Here is a 17,093-nt window from a genome sequence, read left to right as displayed (position 1 = left end):
CTTTCTCCATCTAGTGATCATTATGAAGTGCACAATTATCTAAAGACAGCACATTAAACCAGGAACCTTGTCTCCACCCTCACTGTGATATTGATGACTTTGTAGGATGCTTCAAATCTGTGGCATGTTAAGTTTACATCTTTCCTCTTCTTTATTCGCAGGTCCATCTCATCAATTCGAGGTGAGTTGGTACCATATTTGGTGCGGAAGCAGTTTTCCAAAACAACCGACAGTCACAAAGTCAAAGAGGACGCAGAGGATCAGAACCAGAAAAAGAGTGACTGCTCTACAAACCATGGTCGGTGTTTGCACCCACACTTCACTACCTCACATGCTAACATTGGAGGAAAGGCGGGAAATTTCCCAGTTGTTGGATGAATAAAGGATTATCTAATCTTATCTTAATCTTAAAGTGACAGCACTGTGACCTTATTTAAAATATCTATAAAATATTCATATGCAGGTTTAGGTCTAGGTTTGGCTTTTGCTTGTAACAACAACTACTCATCCCGTGGTCCACAAAAAGTCTTCCAAAACAGCTTCTAAGTATCCTCATTCATTTCCTCTTTTTGTCCTTTTTCTGTTGTCCAGAGATCCTCATCTCATCACGGGACGAGCCTCTCCTCCAGCTTTCCCAGGAGCGCTCCTGTTGGAACGACCATCACGGTGACATGAGCGAGGCTTACCATGGAGGGAAGCTGCGCTGCTATGTTCACATTATGGACCAGGGCCTATGCTTTCGCGCCAACACTATACCTGCTTACATGGAAGCAAACCGACTGGTGAGTTACATCTGTACATACTGCGTACATGTCTAAAGGGCTAAGCTTTTTATATATACATGGTTCTCTATTCATTTGGTTTTCAAGCACATTTTTTTGTACTAGAATTTTTTTGACCTAGCTTTTTTGCTGCTGATTGTACCACTCAATTAAGGCTTTTCTTAATCTTGGAAACTAGTTTATCAAAAAAATAATCCTTAACTCTTGGTCCACTTTTTCTGACTTTCCACTCCATATTCTGTCAAGATGAAGAAGTATTTCCCATGTTTTTCAACTTTTATTTGAATGTCGTGTACTTGGTACAATGGCCCGATTACGTCAGAGGGACTGTTGAAATTGTTCAGTCCTTGTCCAGTCCAGTCCAAACAGTCCTTGAGTCTTTTCAATCTTTCTGTCATTCTGTGGGATTTTTAATCTCTTGTCTTCCTCCTAATAGACCCCAAAGCTGTTTGAGGAGCCAGCAGTCCATCCGTCTGCCGTAATTTCTGACAGATGTCAGGTAAGAATTGGCAGTATCATCACTAGTCAGTCATAATTAGATTTGGTCAAGTTTCGGTTATCTCGCATGTTCTTCTGAATTAGTAATTTTGCTTATTGTTCTTGGTTGTTCTCTGTCCAAACAAGTGTTTTGGCTCCGTATCAGAAGTAATCTCCATCCATACTAATACACTTTAAAATGCATAACCAATTACCAGCAGTGCCGCTGTAAACCCCTGCAAGTCCACCGTGCAGTTGGTTACGTAGTTGCAGGAAAATACTATGAACAAGGAAACTGCAATGGGGAAAAGTAAAAACATGGATTTCTTTTTCTTGGACTGTTTCCAAACGTCTGTTTCTGCACATCCAGACTAAAACGTATCCTCTGATTTTTCAATCTAAAACGGGGCGAGCAGTGTTTCCAAACTTCTCCCGTTTAGGGTGTTGAAAACTCAGGAGTAGTGTCGGCACCAGGCGTAAACGTAGCAAAAATGATGCGCTGTGAACTAAAACCAATCAATGTGGATGTAGCCTAAGTAGTGTGTGTGTGTGTGTGTGTGTGTGTGTGTGTGTGTGTGTGTGTGTGTGTGTGTGTGTGTGTGTGTGTGTGTGTGTGTGTGTGTGTGTGTGTGTGTGTGTGTGTGTGTGTGTGTGTGTGTGTGTGTGTGTGTGTGTGTGTGTGTGTGTGTGTGTGTGTGTGTGTGTGTGTGTGTTTGCTGTGCCCTCAGATGGGATCAGACAGTATCATCGGAGCTCTGAGCCAAGTAGCAGATAAGACTTCCATTAAGAGGTCCACCATCGGCAACTCCACCACTATAAAAGAGAAGGTCAAAGTCACCAACTCCATCATCATGCATGGGGTAACCATCGAGGAGGGGTGAGAACACACACACACACACACACACACACACACACACACACAGATATACACACACACCTCTAAAAACACATACACTCATGCACACACTCGTTAAATGACATGTACTTTGAAGTGCCCTTGCAAACTCATTAATTTAGCCTGAAAAAGAATTTCCCCCTTCAAGGCATGATTATGAATCCTCCCGCTTGGCTTTTTGTAGGTGCTCAGTTTGTACATGCACACTCTGTGTGACAAAGGGGTGATAAGTGAGCAAAGCTTAAATAAATCGTCTTTCATTGCCAGGAAAAACTTGTAATGATCATCTTTAATCTCCATTCAAATTATCATGGTTTTACACACCAACACAAAAGCTACTTAACTTTTTTCCCTGCTGCTCTTTACGCAGTTTTGTTTTTACTAATAAAAAAAGTAGTATGCCTAGAACTTAATTCACTGCACCTTTCCGTTTAATGTTCAGGGTGCAAGACAGATGCTTGTGCATGTGTGTGTCTGTTGAACGGGAGGTGTAAGGGTTTTGTTTTCTGAGCTGTATGGGGTCAAACAGGGATCGCTGAGTTAACAATGCATCTATTGGTGTGCAATCAGCCAGAGACCAGTTCCAAACAAACACACACTGGTTATGGAATTGTGATTTACCATGTGGGTCTGAAAGATGTTATCACGACAGGAAAAGTCTGTGAAAGTGGCTCTGATATTATCATTATTTATCTGTTCCATCAGTGCCAGAAATTAGGTATGTTTCAATTTTTATGATCTATTACGTAATTTATTAACTTTAAAATAGTAGAGGTCTAAACAATGTGCTCGCCCTTTACCATGTAATATTTTCACATGACACCATTTACAACAGAAACTACCAAAGGAATACAGTTGTACACATTTGCTTCTTAGAATCTTAAGACCTCAGCAGTAGATTTGCATCAATACAACTTTTAAATACAATTATATAGGTGTAATCGTTTATTAGTCTCGCCATTGGGAAATACCAGAAAAAAGGGGATAATATAGTGAGAAATTAGGGGGGAAAAAGTAATAAAAAAGATAACATACAGGCTATTAAAAGTGCTCAGACAGAAAAAATTATAATTTCACAGTTCCATGAAGATGAACCTGACTGAGTTTGTTGGTGCGTGTGGTCGACTGGGAGCAGAGCTGGTTGTTGTGCTGTGTGACAGCAGCAGGAGAGAGTGACCTGCGATGCTCGTCCTTCAGACACTTGGGGTGAATATCACCTCAGTGATTCCGGTCAGAAAAACAATTCCAACTGTGAGGAAGAAAATCAGAGGGTCGGTGCAGGACGTCGCAGATATTGCAATTGCCACATCAAGATTTACCCTTGGGGAGAGGGGGAATCGGGGGGGCTGAGCCAGTCTGAATAGTGATGCGTCATGATTAGTGTCATTACTGCATATCAGGATTGGTCTCAACTGTAGCCAGTAGTTTCAGTGAGCAAAATTGCTGCTTTGTGGCAACAAAAGAGGACTCAGCAGCTACTGTAGAATTAGCATGTAGATTGATCTGCTCAGTCTCTCGGCCAGAAACTCTGGTGGAAAGAGACTTTAATGCACTCTTTCACTGGCCCCTTGTCTTTTATCTCAATTTCTTACTCCTCCCTCTCTTTTCTTTCCACCAAGGCCTCAACGCCGTTTCTCTCCTCTCTCTTTCTGTCTCTCTCCATCTCTTTTTAAGCCTTTCAGGGACCCCAGCCAGCCAGCGTGGGGACCCTTATCGTGGCCCATGTAGGTGCACATGCACAAAGGCATGAAAGAACAAGGGAGATAGGAGAAGGGATAGAAAGAAGCGAGGGCAAAGCGAGCTAGCACGCAATAAAGAAATTGCAATTCTTTCTTTTCTTTCTCCGGGGACATAAGAAGGAAGGAGAAAAAAGGGAAGGAGAAGCCAGTGTGAGGGGATTAGCAGACCCCAGTCATGTCGCAGAAAACCCGAGCATTTCTAGTTTCTTTGTTTGGAGCTGACCAGAGCTTGTTGACAAAGCGCTGCGTGTTTGGAAAGGGGGATAGTAGGGGTCAACTTTGCAGGGGGGGTTGGCACAGGAGGTGGGGGTTGACGTGTGTGTGTCTGTGTGTGTGTGTGTGTGTGTGTGTGTGTGTGTGTGTGTGTGTGTGTGTGTGTGTGTGTATGTGTGTGTGTTTGTGTGTGTATGTGTGTGTGTTTGTGTGTGTGTAAGAGAGGGATGGGGGGGTCATGGCAAGGAGGAGCCCTGGTGTTAGTAATTAGCGGTGTTTCTGCTCTGAAGCTTCTTTGGTGGTCTCTCTCTCTCCCTCTCTCTCTAATGTTACAAAATCTCAATCTTGTAATCTCCATCACCATCTACCACCACCACCTCCTGGGTAGTCACACACACACACACACACACACACACACACACTCGCACTCCTTTCTCCCTCTCCCTCTACGCCTAACCACCTGAATAGATTGGGCCAATACAAACCTGTCTGTGTGTGAGGTGCCATGAGCCAAGTGTGTGTGCGTCACAACCTGGGCAAAATCAACATGTGTTCTCAACTGGGCTCCCCGAGCTACTGAAACACACACATTCTCTGACCCACACACACGGGACACAGGACACACAAGACTGTCTGTGTCTCCTCTCCAAGAAGTTTATGGTGATGGTTTGGCTGAATGTGAGTGTGCATGGTGGGTTGGCACTGCCAGTTCAGGTGGGACTTTAGCATAGGGCCAACAATGTCTTCACACACACACACACACACACACACACACACACGCAGCATGGCCTGCTGTTGTTCTTTAATACATCGTACATATAGGATAACGGTATGTCATTAAGTTGAGTTGATTGGATACGTTTGAGACTTTGAAGCAGGTGGGAGGGAGCTGGATGACGAAACGGGCTGAATGTCTCCACTGTCAGTTTGACCTCATTCCACAACAGTGGAGGGGAGAAGGTTAGCAGCCAACAGTGACAGGCTGTGGTTGTACTGGGCAGTTCCCAGTATGAATATGCTAAGCTGTGTGTGTGTCTGTACTTAAGCTCCAAAGAAGAACACGGAATGTGAACCATGTTCGAATCTCCAGTGTCACCTGAAGAGCAAACAGAAAATGTTTCAACACTATGAAACCTATGCCATAAAAAATGTTAATCTTTTTCAAATTTTTCAAGCTATCTCTGCTTAAACATGTTTTTATTTGTGTATTATTTTTCAGGTGTAACATCCAGAGCAGTGTGATCTGCAGTAATGTCGTTATCGGCCGCGGAGCAGACCTCAAACACTGTCTGGTTGGAAGCGGACAGCAGATCGATTCAGATGGTAAGGCTGACGCGTAAACACACACACACACACACTGGTACACACACTGGGACACAGACTGTGAAAAAAAGGCTAACAAACGCTTTACAATATAACACCACCCAGTACACAACAGCAAACTTTGCACCTTAATGTTGTCTATTAAAGTTCCTGAGGTGTGTTGTCGCTGTCATTTCCTCAAATCATCTCTTTGGCTTACTCGGATAGGGTGTTAATGTATGTGTGTGGTAATCCGCAACTGGCAACGATGAAAGATTCTTAATTCCGAATTCTGTGTGATAGATTTGTCAGAGATTTTTTTATTTCCTTAATCCTCTTGTCCCCAAAGCTAGCTATGTATAGCTGTGTGTGTGTGTGTGTGTGTGTGTGTGTGTGTGTGTGTGTGTGTGTGTGTGTGTGTGTGTGTGTGTGTGTGTGTGTGTGTGTGTGTGTGTGTGTGTGTGTGTGTGTGTGTGTGTGTGTGTGTGTGTGTGTGTGTGTGTGTGTGTGTGTGTGTGCGTGTGTGCGTGTGTGCGTGTGTGTGTGTGTGTTCGTTCGTGTGTGTGTGTTCGTGTGTGTTTGTGTGTGTTCGTGTGTTCGTGCGTGCGTCACATTGATGGAGAGGTTAGAGAGCAGGGCCAGAACAGGACCACCCGGAATTCAACAGCAGCAGCAGCAGCTTCCAGCCACATACACTCTCTCACACACTCACTCACACACACACACACCCAAATAGAGAAAGACAGAGCAAGCTCGGCTACCAGACTGAGCAACTTAATTGAGTGAACAACAGGGTGCTCTAATACCTCTATGCCAAAAGGACGATGCCCATGCCGATGACATTTTAGAACCGACCTGCGTTTCGAACAGGTCTGAGAACCAAAATTTTTGTCATCCAGACTTTGTACCAGTATGGACGAATCGAACGCACCTGTTTGCCAACTGCCAATGGAAAAATGTTTTCATAGTGAGCTGCAAAAAGAAACCAATCTGGCTTCAGCTCTTTTTGGCAGGACCTTTCCTTCTAGACAGCAAATTATGTTATTGGACTCGTAGTTGCGCAATTGTTTTGCATATAGTGTAAATCCAAATTTCAGTCACAACAAGTGTGTTTCTTGTTAGTTGTCTTACATAAATATGCAACACACAGATGCACTGTTATTTTTGTTGTAATTTTTCTCTTTGATTATCATTTTATAAAAATCCTTACATTTTTATTTCAAAGGGGTTCTACAATGTATAGTCAAGTTTCCTCACAATAGCCTGAAATCACAAGGTTTTTGGAGGCTTCAGAATACAGAAGGTTATTGTTTATATTCCCAAAATGGAAACAAAAATTCCATAAAAAAACTATCAGGAGATTAAAACTGGAGCACCTCTGGAATAACAATAGAGGAATGACTCTTCCATGACACACGAGGGGATGTAACAAACCCACAGGTCCTCATTTCTCTCCTTAAGAGGGGCTGTGGCTCAGGGGTTTGAGAAGGTCGTCCACTAACGAGAAGGTCGATGGTTCGGTCCCTGCTTTCCTTGGGCAAGACACCTAACCCTAAACTCATATCAAAAACACAAAGTTCTTGGGAAAAAAACTCAAAGTTCTCACAGCGGGTGATAAACTCCCACTCACTAATTGAGTCAGTGTTGACTCCACCAACACACGTGGTGGATATAAAAATCCATTGTTCAAGATATCTGCTGTAATTTACTTAAAAATGTATGCCACAATAATCAGTGTCTACTAGTCTGGCCCTCCATTTTTGTACATTAAATCAGATCAGTTTATTCTGCATGAAACTGTAGTAATTATAAACCCACTCTCCCTTTGATTTAATATTGTGCTGTAAGAAGAAGCATAGCATTGTCTGTTACCACCAGTCTCGCTGGCTGATCATAGGCTGCTAAAGACATTACACACCCACTCCACTGCCGAAGCTGTGGAGTGAAGCTGGGGAGAGGACCACCCTGACAGTTAGCCTCACACTCTCACACACACACAGGCAGGTCTATCAGGTGTTGATATTTCAAAGATGCATACATTTTGCTTTGGCTGCTTTGACAAATGAACGTGTGCATGCATTTATACAGTAGTGCACACATTTCTCCATCAACCTCCCTTAAAGGTGAAACTCATTCTCTGATCTGATGGTGCATCCTGGTTACATGTAAGCGTTTACCTGACACGTTAATCTTCAAAATCTTCTCCAAATCACCAAATTCTGTCCTTAATACGATCTGTAGATACATGCGGTCTTAATTTATGTAAAGTGGCAAAGGCACAAAGACTGGGACAAAAAGCAGTTATGCAGTCCAGGTGTATTTATTTTACCGTGGCAACAGACATTCCCAGGCAGCAAAAATGTACAGTGCAGGCCTGGCCAAAAAAAAACTTTTAAGGAAAAATATTACTTGCAAAGCAAAAAGGGGAGAAAAATAACTTCAATGCCAAAAATGGGCTCTGCACTAGGGAATGCGCCTTTAATTCTTGGGCACTTGGGTCTGTTTAAGATAAACTCAAAACTGATTTCACAATCACTTATTTAAAAGTCAATTAAAATACCATTGCTTACTGTAAAACAAATCACCTCTACCCCAATTGGTGACCCCCTCCTGTACGGTTTTGGTGTTTCCACACAGAGGAGCACTGGTACAGCAGAGATATACAAAAACAAAAAAACAACTGTTACAAACAACTGTTGTTTGTTACCGACAAATCAAAAAATTTAGTAACTCTTTCTCCTGCTGATCCATGCTCCATTTGTCCTCCCCTCCACACCACACTGCCGAGGATAAAGCCGGTCTGAGCAACAGATTCCTTCACACTAAAACCTGCCTGTGTGGATGGAATATTACTTTCTTCCACCGTTTGCTTTGGATCGGCACTGGGGCTCGGGGATGGAGGGTTTTAGAGGGAGGAGCGGCGGCCGCTCTCCTCACGCTGAACTGGGTCGGGGTTGAGATAGACGGGGAGAGAACGCTGGCAGACTTTGCTTTAAGCATCATCTATTTCTCCTGGTGAGGTTCGAGTAGGGGTCAGTGTGACCTCAGTTTTACCACACTGAGGATTCTGGGAGTGATCTCAAATAATGAAAGGACCATACGGGGGATATATAATGCATGTTGTAGCCCATTAACTACAAATTGCACATACACTTATTTCCTGGCTCCTCGACAACATTTATTTTCCATTCATCTCATTGTGGTATCAACATTTATATGCAGAAATAACTTAATGGGTTTACCATTATAATAAATATTTCATTGCGATAGAATTTGTGTGCAGTAATAAAGTTGTGAGCAAAGTACTGTTTTGTAAAATGTTGAAACTCCAACAATCAGGAGTTGTCTGTCCCTGCCAAACAGGCAAAGGCGAGCTAGAGTGAAGACATCCACATTTTATATACAACAAACGGCCACATTTCACAAGATAATTTTAACCAGATCTATGCATAATAATTGTTTATCCTGTAAGTTTTATTTTCTGATTGCTAGGCCTGTGAATGCAGTGATATCAGATCTTGCACACCTTGATACACTTTATAAGCAGTGATAGTACAAGTGGAATTTCCTTGTGAACACTCGGTGTCAAAACAAAATGCATTGTGTCGTTGAAGGATACATTTTTAGGAGTATTATAAATCAAAACTCTGCATGCCATGGTATCTGGTGGGATCGTAAGTGCTCCATCTACCAATATCATGTACATTGTTTTATTCAAATATGAGGACATCACAGCTGGAAATGCCATTTCTTATTTGAGTGAGGTCAGACTTCCTTTAGTCAGCTTTGCAGCCAATGATCAACAGATTTGTTATATTAATTGAATAGCACAGTAGCAATAGCACAGTGTCGCCTCATGATGTGTTTAATTAATTTACTGTGATATGTTATAACCACAAACAGGGTCTTTCACCCTTTACAATTTTGAAATTGGCTCATGTGTAGTCACACAGGAAATTATGCAATATCTTGTTGGGCCAAGACAGACAGAGTAGAGTCCACAATATCCTTATGGAGCATGTTACAGCTTTTCATCTCTCCAGAGAACTATAAAAATAAATCTTTGAGTTAAATTCAGAACACAAAAAGGCCCAAGCTGAATTTTCACATAACATTATTATACCTCCCTTTAAAAAATGAGTTATTATAGAACACATTTTCTGTCCGTGTATCCATTTTTTCTTTCTCTTGTTCAGCTGAAAGGAATAACGAAGTCATCGTTGGAACGGACCAGCTGATGGAGATCTAGCTTAGCGAGGGAGCGACGTCGTTAACCAATCGGAGACCAGCAAAGCGTGGAGGGCCAACTAATGAATGGGCTGACTGACCAATCAGAAGCATGGATTGAGCTGCTTTGACTGTTCCACACTCTCCTCCACCACTAGGCCTTTTTTGTACATTGTGTCCAAATAAAACAGGTCTGCTTAAACCCATGACTCAGGTTGTTTGTGGGGTTTTTTTTCTTCCTTTCGTCTCATTCTGATCTTTGTCATTGTTTCACCACACTGGTTACGATCCGATCGTCACCGTCTCCTAATTGCAGGACTCTATTTTTTCCCCCTGATTTAAAGGAGGAGCGCAAGCTCGTCCATGTTTGAATGTGCATGGGTGTTTACATGTGCGCGCCGTGCAGCTGTGTAGACCAGAGATGTAGAGATGAAGCGGTGGGAGGGGGTGACCACAATGGCGCGGGGGTTAAGTTTATTTGTACACAGAAATGGTGTATGTGTAGGCCCCGGACCACCCAGCTTGATCCTGTATCAGTTAACACAGACACCCCACCCTCACACACGAACACAGAGGAGGAAGAGGCTGACTCGCGCCTGACTCCCTTCTCTCTTTTTTCCCCCTCTTCTTTCCCTTTTGCTGTCACAAGATTTATTGCATTCTTTCGGCATAGCATTTCTTAAATTACAGGGTTGAAGTTCCTTAGTGAAGAAGGAAGGAGATGAGGCCAGAGATGTGTGTTCGGGGTGCTCCTTGTGCACGTGTGTCTGTGATCTATACTGTCCTCTGGTTCCCATTGTGTCTGTGGCCGTGCACGACTCATTCAGACTCGTCTCTTGTGGCCTGATTCTGTGATATTGCTCCGTAGGGAAGAAAAAGGAGAGATTATGTTGTCTTCCATCTCCAGCGTACTTTAAATATCGTCTGCTTGTTTGTCTTGTCAAACTGACATTTTTATGAAAGATTACAATCACGTGGCTTTCATCTACGATTTATATTTTTTTGATTACCGTATCGCTGGTCCGTTATTACTGTCAATGTTAAAGACAAAATACAGCTCTGTTGATGACTTTGACAAAGTGTTCACACTACAGAAAGCTTGTGGTATCAAGGTGCATTGTGGGAAATGAGGGAATATCTCAGCCTCTGCCAAATTTAATTCTTTTTCAATTCTTTTTTTAAAAATTATTATTTGGTATTTTGGTCTTTCTAAATCAAATCAGACATGGTTGCGTGTTACACATGTTGATGTGGATGTGGTTGTAGACTTTTCCTCCACATTGCAATGCGCTAATTAGAGGTTCTGTTCACAGTGTGCATAATTAGAATAAAGCTTTCTGGAGATGGCTCCAGAAAGCTCTTGATAAAATCCTTGACAGCGTCATTTCAAAGTCCCAGGTTGATTGACGGGTGACTATGCGCATATGAAATATATATTTTTTGTTAGTTATATTTGTTCTGTGTATGAGTATGTTTGGGTACAGATTTCATCTCATAGCTACAGGATTCAAGATACAGGAAATAATGTCTTTTTAGGTTCCGCCTCAGAATTTACTTCCCACTGTGTTGACTGTAGACGTGACTTTAGCCCACCGACTGAAATACTTTCTTTTCTATACCTTGTATCATCTGTGTTTACTGTGAGCAACTCCTGTCACATACTTAAGATTTCAGTCACAAACTGAATTCAGATTTTTTTGTGGAAAAAAAAAACTGTGAATATTACTACCCTTTGTCTTCCGTTTGAATACTACATCTGAAATTAACTCTTTTTTTTGTCTTTTCACTATCATGAATCATAAAGTAGACAAAGATCGGAGTCACTATTTGCCATGTCTATGTAATTTGACACTTATTCATCTCTGGATTGGAACCTGTTGCAGCCGTTTCCTCTCCCCTCGAGGTTGACTACATGTGAAGGCGAAAGACTAAGTTTCTCACTTGAGTTTTGAGCTAAAATACATTTTTAAAAACCCCACAGTTAAGGTTCCCTGTGTCCGCGCTCTTTGTCTTGGCTATGTTAACCTTTTTTTCGCGGTCTCACTCTCTGACCTCTCTTCCAACCACATGATGAGATCTGGCAGCAGGGTGTGTTTGGGTAGAGGTTTGTATATTTATACAAAGACCCCAGAGTCCCCTCAATACAACGCCACCATGGCTGAGCCCGCCCTCCAGAACATATGTCTGTTTGCTGCTGTGTGTGCGTGCGTGCGTGCGTGCATGTGTGCATGCGGATCTACCTGTGTGTGTGTGTGTGTGTGTGCGTGAGTGAGTGTGTGCGTGTGTATGTGACTGCTGTTAATCCTCTGTCACACAAACTAATCAGTGCTGTGAGGTAATGCATTCATGCATGTGTGTGTGTGTGTCTGTGTGTGTGTGTGTGTGTGTCTGTGCGCATGTGTGTGCACACATGGGCACAGAAATGTGCATGTTTGCTCTGCAGATCTGGAGATCGCATGTCAAGCCACAGATCATATATCAGACTGTTGGTCTTTGGTTTTGTCGCCTTGTGGAATTTTCTGACCTCACTACAGAAGATTTTCATCTAATTACACTTCCTAAACAAATGTACCTCACACCGGAGAAGTTGCTCGGTCGATGACAGGACGTCCCTGTGCTCAAATGATCACGGGTTACCGTTTTGGCTGATGCCACGTTTGCCCCCGGAAGATTTGTTTTAAAGGGTCTAAAATCCAACTTATTAATAAATGGAGAAGTTTTTTCCATATGAACTGAAGATTTTGATTCAACTTACTCAGTGTCTGAAGTGCATTTCTGTGCCTCCGGGTTAGTGTCACTGCTTTGTCCGTGTGTGAAATGTGTGCAGAGGGAATCATGAAAACATTATTTAGGACATCAATGTCAAATGAGTTGACGGGTCTGCAGAGTGAGAGGCTTGTTCCCATCACTTTGTTTTTTCTAGTTTTTTTTTCTTTGTCAACATGCTGATGCTTTTAGTCAAGATAAATGCAGCATGTTCTGGACATGTTACCATGACGTTGTCTCATGTCCAGCTTGTGCCTTCAAAACACAGTTATGTAAATAAAATCAGATAGTTGTTCACCCACATCACAAATAGCATATTGTCCAACGTATTTCCGACGAAGAATCTGGATTTGTTGACCACTGTTTTGAGATATCCACCTCTTCCAATGCCTGAAAGTTATAGAGGTGAATGGAATTTTGCTTTTTGTTGCATGAAGGATTGAAAAATTACTTTTTTGATGAAACAAATGTTCCAGTTATTCTGGACAATCCTGAGATCCAAGTGTCCGACTGGCTACAGTTTTTATTTTTTTAATTATTTTTTTTAATAACCCCTACTGTAGAAGACATTGCAGTGAAGATTGTCCAAAGTAAAGTCTGTGGATTACAGGGAGAAGGTTTGATAAAATTGGGGAGGAAGTGTTTGACCTTCCTTAACGTCTGATTTATGACGTGAGACGTGGACTGAGAACCTAACGACACGCTTTATGAGCAGAAAATTTGCAACCACAGAGGTTGGCTGGTGTCCCCCTTGCTTCTTTTTTTTTTTTTTTTTTTTTCAATAATGAAACAAGCAACCTTAAATGTGGACACCTCATGTTTCTGAGATATTCTGTGCGGGAAAAAAACAGTTGATGATGAAAAGTAAAGAACCATATAGTCCCGGATAGATGCCCGGGGGTGGATGGTGGAGACACATGTACGAGACAGACTCACGCACAGATGCACAGAGAGGTGAGGGGGAGTCTCGGCTCTGGGTTGGGGGGTTGGCTGAGTAGCTGGGTGGCTTCATGGCTTCAGGGCTGATCGTGGGTGAGCGAGAGAGGGAGCGAGACCGAGCAGGCCACCCAAGTGGCAGTCAGAAACCTGTGTGTGTTTGCTGCTGACCCCTACACATTAGCACAACACTTCCTCAATTTGTCTTCTGTGTTCTACGGCCACAAATGAATTTCCTTCACCACCACCCCCAAACACACACACACACACACACACACACACACACACACACACACACACACACCACCCCATCACTAACTTAAACGTCTGAATACATACACACCCAAACACCCTTTTTACAAGCTTCAGAGATACAGCAGTTGCTTGTGTTGCTTGGCCAACAAAGAATGGAGACACAGATCCCATGTATGGGATAACAACCTCTGTGACATGCCACACACACACACACACACACACACACACAGCTAGATATTCCTGTCTGTCACTGTGGAGGCCCCCCAGCTAATTACCTAAACATTGACTGGGTGGTTGATTGGGGATCGCATCTTAAAATCGCTTTTGCAATAAAATCACAGGAAGAAGCAAAAGCCTGACCTGCTTTTACGCCCTCAGGTGACCCCTGTCTTTCTAATCGAATTCATTACAATGTTTACGACGTCCAGAGCTGTAACTACGAAACGCCTCGGCTAATGCAAATCATTAAAAATAAACAATCACCTCCAGCTCAGGTCACTTTGTTCTCTCCAATTTCACACCGACTTTCTGACCGTTTCTCTGTTTTCCTACCGCAGCTCTAACCTGCGTCTCCAAATGTGATATCTGGATGTAAGGGGACAGCTGCATCTCTAGATGGGAGCTTTACTGTTAAGCTTCTTCGTCATTTGTAACCAATCACAATTGTGTAGAGGTTCATACAATTTCAGCCATATTTGCTCACAAATATATGCACATGCACGCACACACACACACACACACACACACACACAGCGTCTTCTTTAAAGCTACAGGTCTGAGTTTGCATTACCACCTGCAAGCTGCGTCCGACAATACCTCTGTAACAACCACACAAACAAAGACTTAAAGAAAAGTGTGTTTCTCTGTCTCTCTCTGTGTTTTGTGTGTGTTTTCCCCAGAAAGGCAACCATTCATTACGGTGACAAAGGGCTAAAGAAATGCATTATCATAATTAATCTTGTGTGAGACTGTGGGTGGCAGCTCCGACTCTCCTCTGAGACTGACAGAGGTGCTCAATGTCTCACTCCGCTACCGGGCAACTCGCAGCCTTTTCACCGATATCTTGGAAACGTGTGCAATTACAGACTTGTAAATGGCTTTTCCCAACATTTTTTTTATGCCTGAAAAAGTACAAAGGCTTTGTTTGAATTCACACTTTGGTTTATGTTTTCTTTTCTTTTTTCATCACCAAAAGTTGCTCTTTATTTATTTTTTCAACAGCTTTATTTTTCTAGCCCGTCAGCCCATGGCCAAAAAACTCAGTTTGCTTATCATGAAGATGATTTGTTCATTTGGATTAGAGTCCACCCGGAATGTGTTTGTGATTTGTTCTCTCTCTTATTTTTTTTTTTTGTTATTGTCTCTCTCAAGAGCTAGATGTGATGCTCTGCATGTTGTTTTGCATTATGGGATTATTAGAAATGTTCCTTATTATTTTAGATCTTCAAGCTTCAGTGTTTTTTGTCATATTTGAGATGCTTAAATGCATCCTGACATATTCACGGGATCTCAAGATTCTTTTCTTGATCTAAAACAAACTAAAAGTTGTTTCTATAATCATATGCTCCATCCAGGCCTGGTGTTGTCTATCAAGAAATGGATAATGAGAGCAGAGAACACTTCAAAAGATAAGTACATCTGATATTATGATGTTCTTGTTATGTTTGGTTTTTACATCACTTCTTATGCTAAGCAACAAGTGACGACTGCCACATCACACGGACACAGTAAATTCTTTAAGAGTACTCTGATTTGTCTACAGAACAAATCAGAGTACTCTTAAATGTCCAGTTACAAGTTTAGCATCTTGTTACATTTACGTTTATGCTGCACTTTTCACAATTTCTGTCAAAAATAATGCTTTTTCTTCTCAAAAGATGGCTCCTGCACAAGAACAAAACTCATTTAGTCTATGATCTTTTCTTCTTTTCTATTCTATTTACTTCCCCCCCACGCCCTCTAGCATCTTCAATGTCCCCAGTTGCACAGCAAAGTTAAATGGCACATTATGTCTTTCATGGTTTAATTCGATTTTTTGACGTCACCTCTACTCCATGTGTCCTAAATGATCACGACCATCAAAGTTGCTCCAGTAAAAAAAACAACAACCACATTTAACCATTTTTCACAGTTTGATCTCTTTTCCTCGTCTCACTCTTTACTTGTTCCTTATGGGAGAAAGAGAAGAAAACGCAGTAGTGAGCAGTCTCACAATCTCTCGCTTTGATAAATAAACAGTTTCTGTGCCTGAACCCCGGGAGTCTCGGCTGTTGTGAGACGGCTGAGTGCCAGAGCGGTTCCGTGGCTCTGCCTATAGCACATACAGAACCTGGGACGGACAGGCAGCCATGCATGCATGGATGAACGGTTGGATGGATGGAGTCACTGGGGAGAGATGAAATGGAGGAATGGAGAGGGGGGGGGGGGGGGAGTCAAGAGGAAGAGCAAAAGTTTAGTAGCAGCTGAAACGGGGGCAAAGATGAAGGTGTTAAGGAGAAAATCAGAAATAAAAATAAGTGCAGAGGAGCTCAACGTGGAGAAGACGGAACAAGGGTGAAGATGGAGGGAGGACGGGATGGCTGGAGAGAGAGAGAGACCACATGGGACACAGGAGATGGAGAGGGGAAGGAGGGAGCGAGGGCTCGGGCAATTTGTGTTTGAAAGCCAGGGCGGTGTGATGGCAGATATCTGCACAGCGCATGGTCATCTCAGACGGTTTATTTATCCAAGGCCTCCAGACCAGGCCTCGGACCTCCCTGAGTTTGTTAGGCTTGAGGGGGCCCCCTACCACACAGCCCAATTCCTCACATTCCACGTTAGCTCCCATTTCCAGCTGCCTGTTTCCCTCCACCGCTCAACCCGACCCAACCCAGTCCAGGCAAACCATACCCAGTTCCAGCCGAGTGGAAATGCGGCCCGGCCAGTGCCACCCTGGAAACACGAGCCCATGGTGGCCCTCACTTGGACAGATGGATGAGTAAGTATATACTGTATGAAGGTGTATCACTGAGCGTCTGTAGAGAGCGACTGACAGGTGGTCCGCTCAACAACAGTGTCCTGTGATCCTACGTGTCCCTTAAATCAGAAGATAGACTGAAGCAGGCTGTGGATACGCCCTGTTATATCAAAAAAGATGATCATAGTGTACCTGCAGAAACCTTGCTCAACCACAGATTTATCAAATTAAAAATTAAAAACAAATCTCTTTAAGTGAATTTTAACACAAAAGGTTTCTCGGCTCAGTTCCACAAAGGATCAGTCAAAAGGATCAAAATGTCTTGATAGATGATAGATCAAATTTATTCATGGACCCAACCTTTGAGAAAGATTGAGAATTTAGCCACCCTAACCCATTAATGAGACTGATTTTGTTATTGGTATTGATATAATTTTGATTTGCTTTGATATTGATAGTAATGCTGTGGCCATCTTAGGTTCAGTATTGTTGTATCTGGAAAGAAAAGGCTTCACGTGTCAGCCTGACACTGACTGCTGTCAATT

General features: G+C 42.6%; 1 protein-coding gene across 1 annotated transcript in view; it reads left to right on the top strand.

Moving 5' to 3' along the window:
• eif2b3 (eukaryotic translation initiation factor 2B, subunit 3 gamma) overlaps positions 1-9,844 on the top strand; it is a 28,721-nt gene extending 18,877 nt beyond the window's left edge. The window contains exons 7-12 of the mRNA XM_035633496.2: positions 162-298; positions 592-782; positions 1,219-1,281; positions 1,988-2,136; positions 5,326-5,429; positions 9,605-9,844. Coding sequence (XP_035489389.1) covers positions 162-298; positions 592-782; positions 1,219-1,281; positions 1,988-2,136; positions 5,326-5,429; positions 9,605-9,657 — 697 coding nt within the window. The 3' untranslated portion in view covers positions 9,658-9,844. The remainder of the gene's footprint in view (positions 1-161; positions 299-591; positions 783-1,218; positions 1,282-1,987; positions 2,137-5,325; positions 5,430-9,604) is intronic.
• Positions 9,845-17,093: the final 7,249 nt, after the last annotated feature.

Source organism: Scophthalmus maximus, chromosome 5, assembly GCF_022379125.1.
Source record: "Scophthalmus maximus strain ysfricsl-2021 chromosome 5, ASM2237912v1, whole genome shotgun sequence".
Taxonomy (NCBI): Eukaryota; Metazoa; Chordata; class Actinopteri; order Pleuronectiformes; family Scophthalmidae; genus Scophthalmus; species Scophthalmus maximus.
The sequence above is the reverse complement of the archived record's forward strand: the minus strand, read 5'-3'. Positions and strand labels throughout refer to the sequence as shown.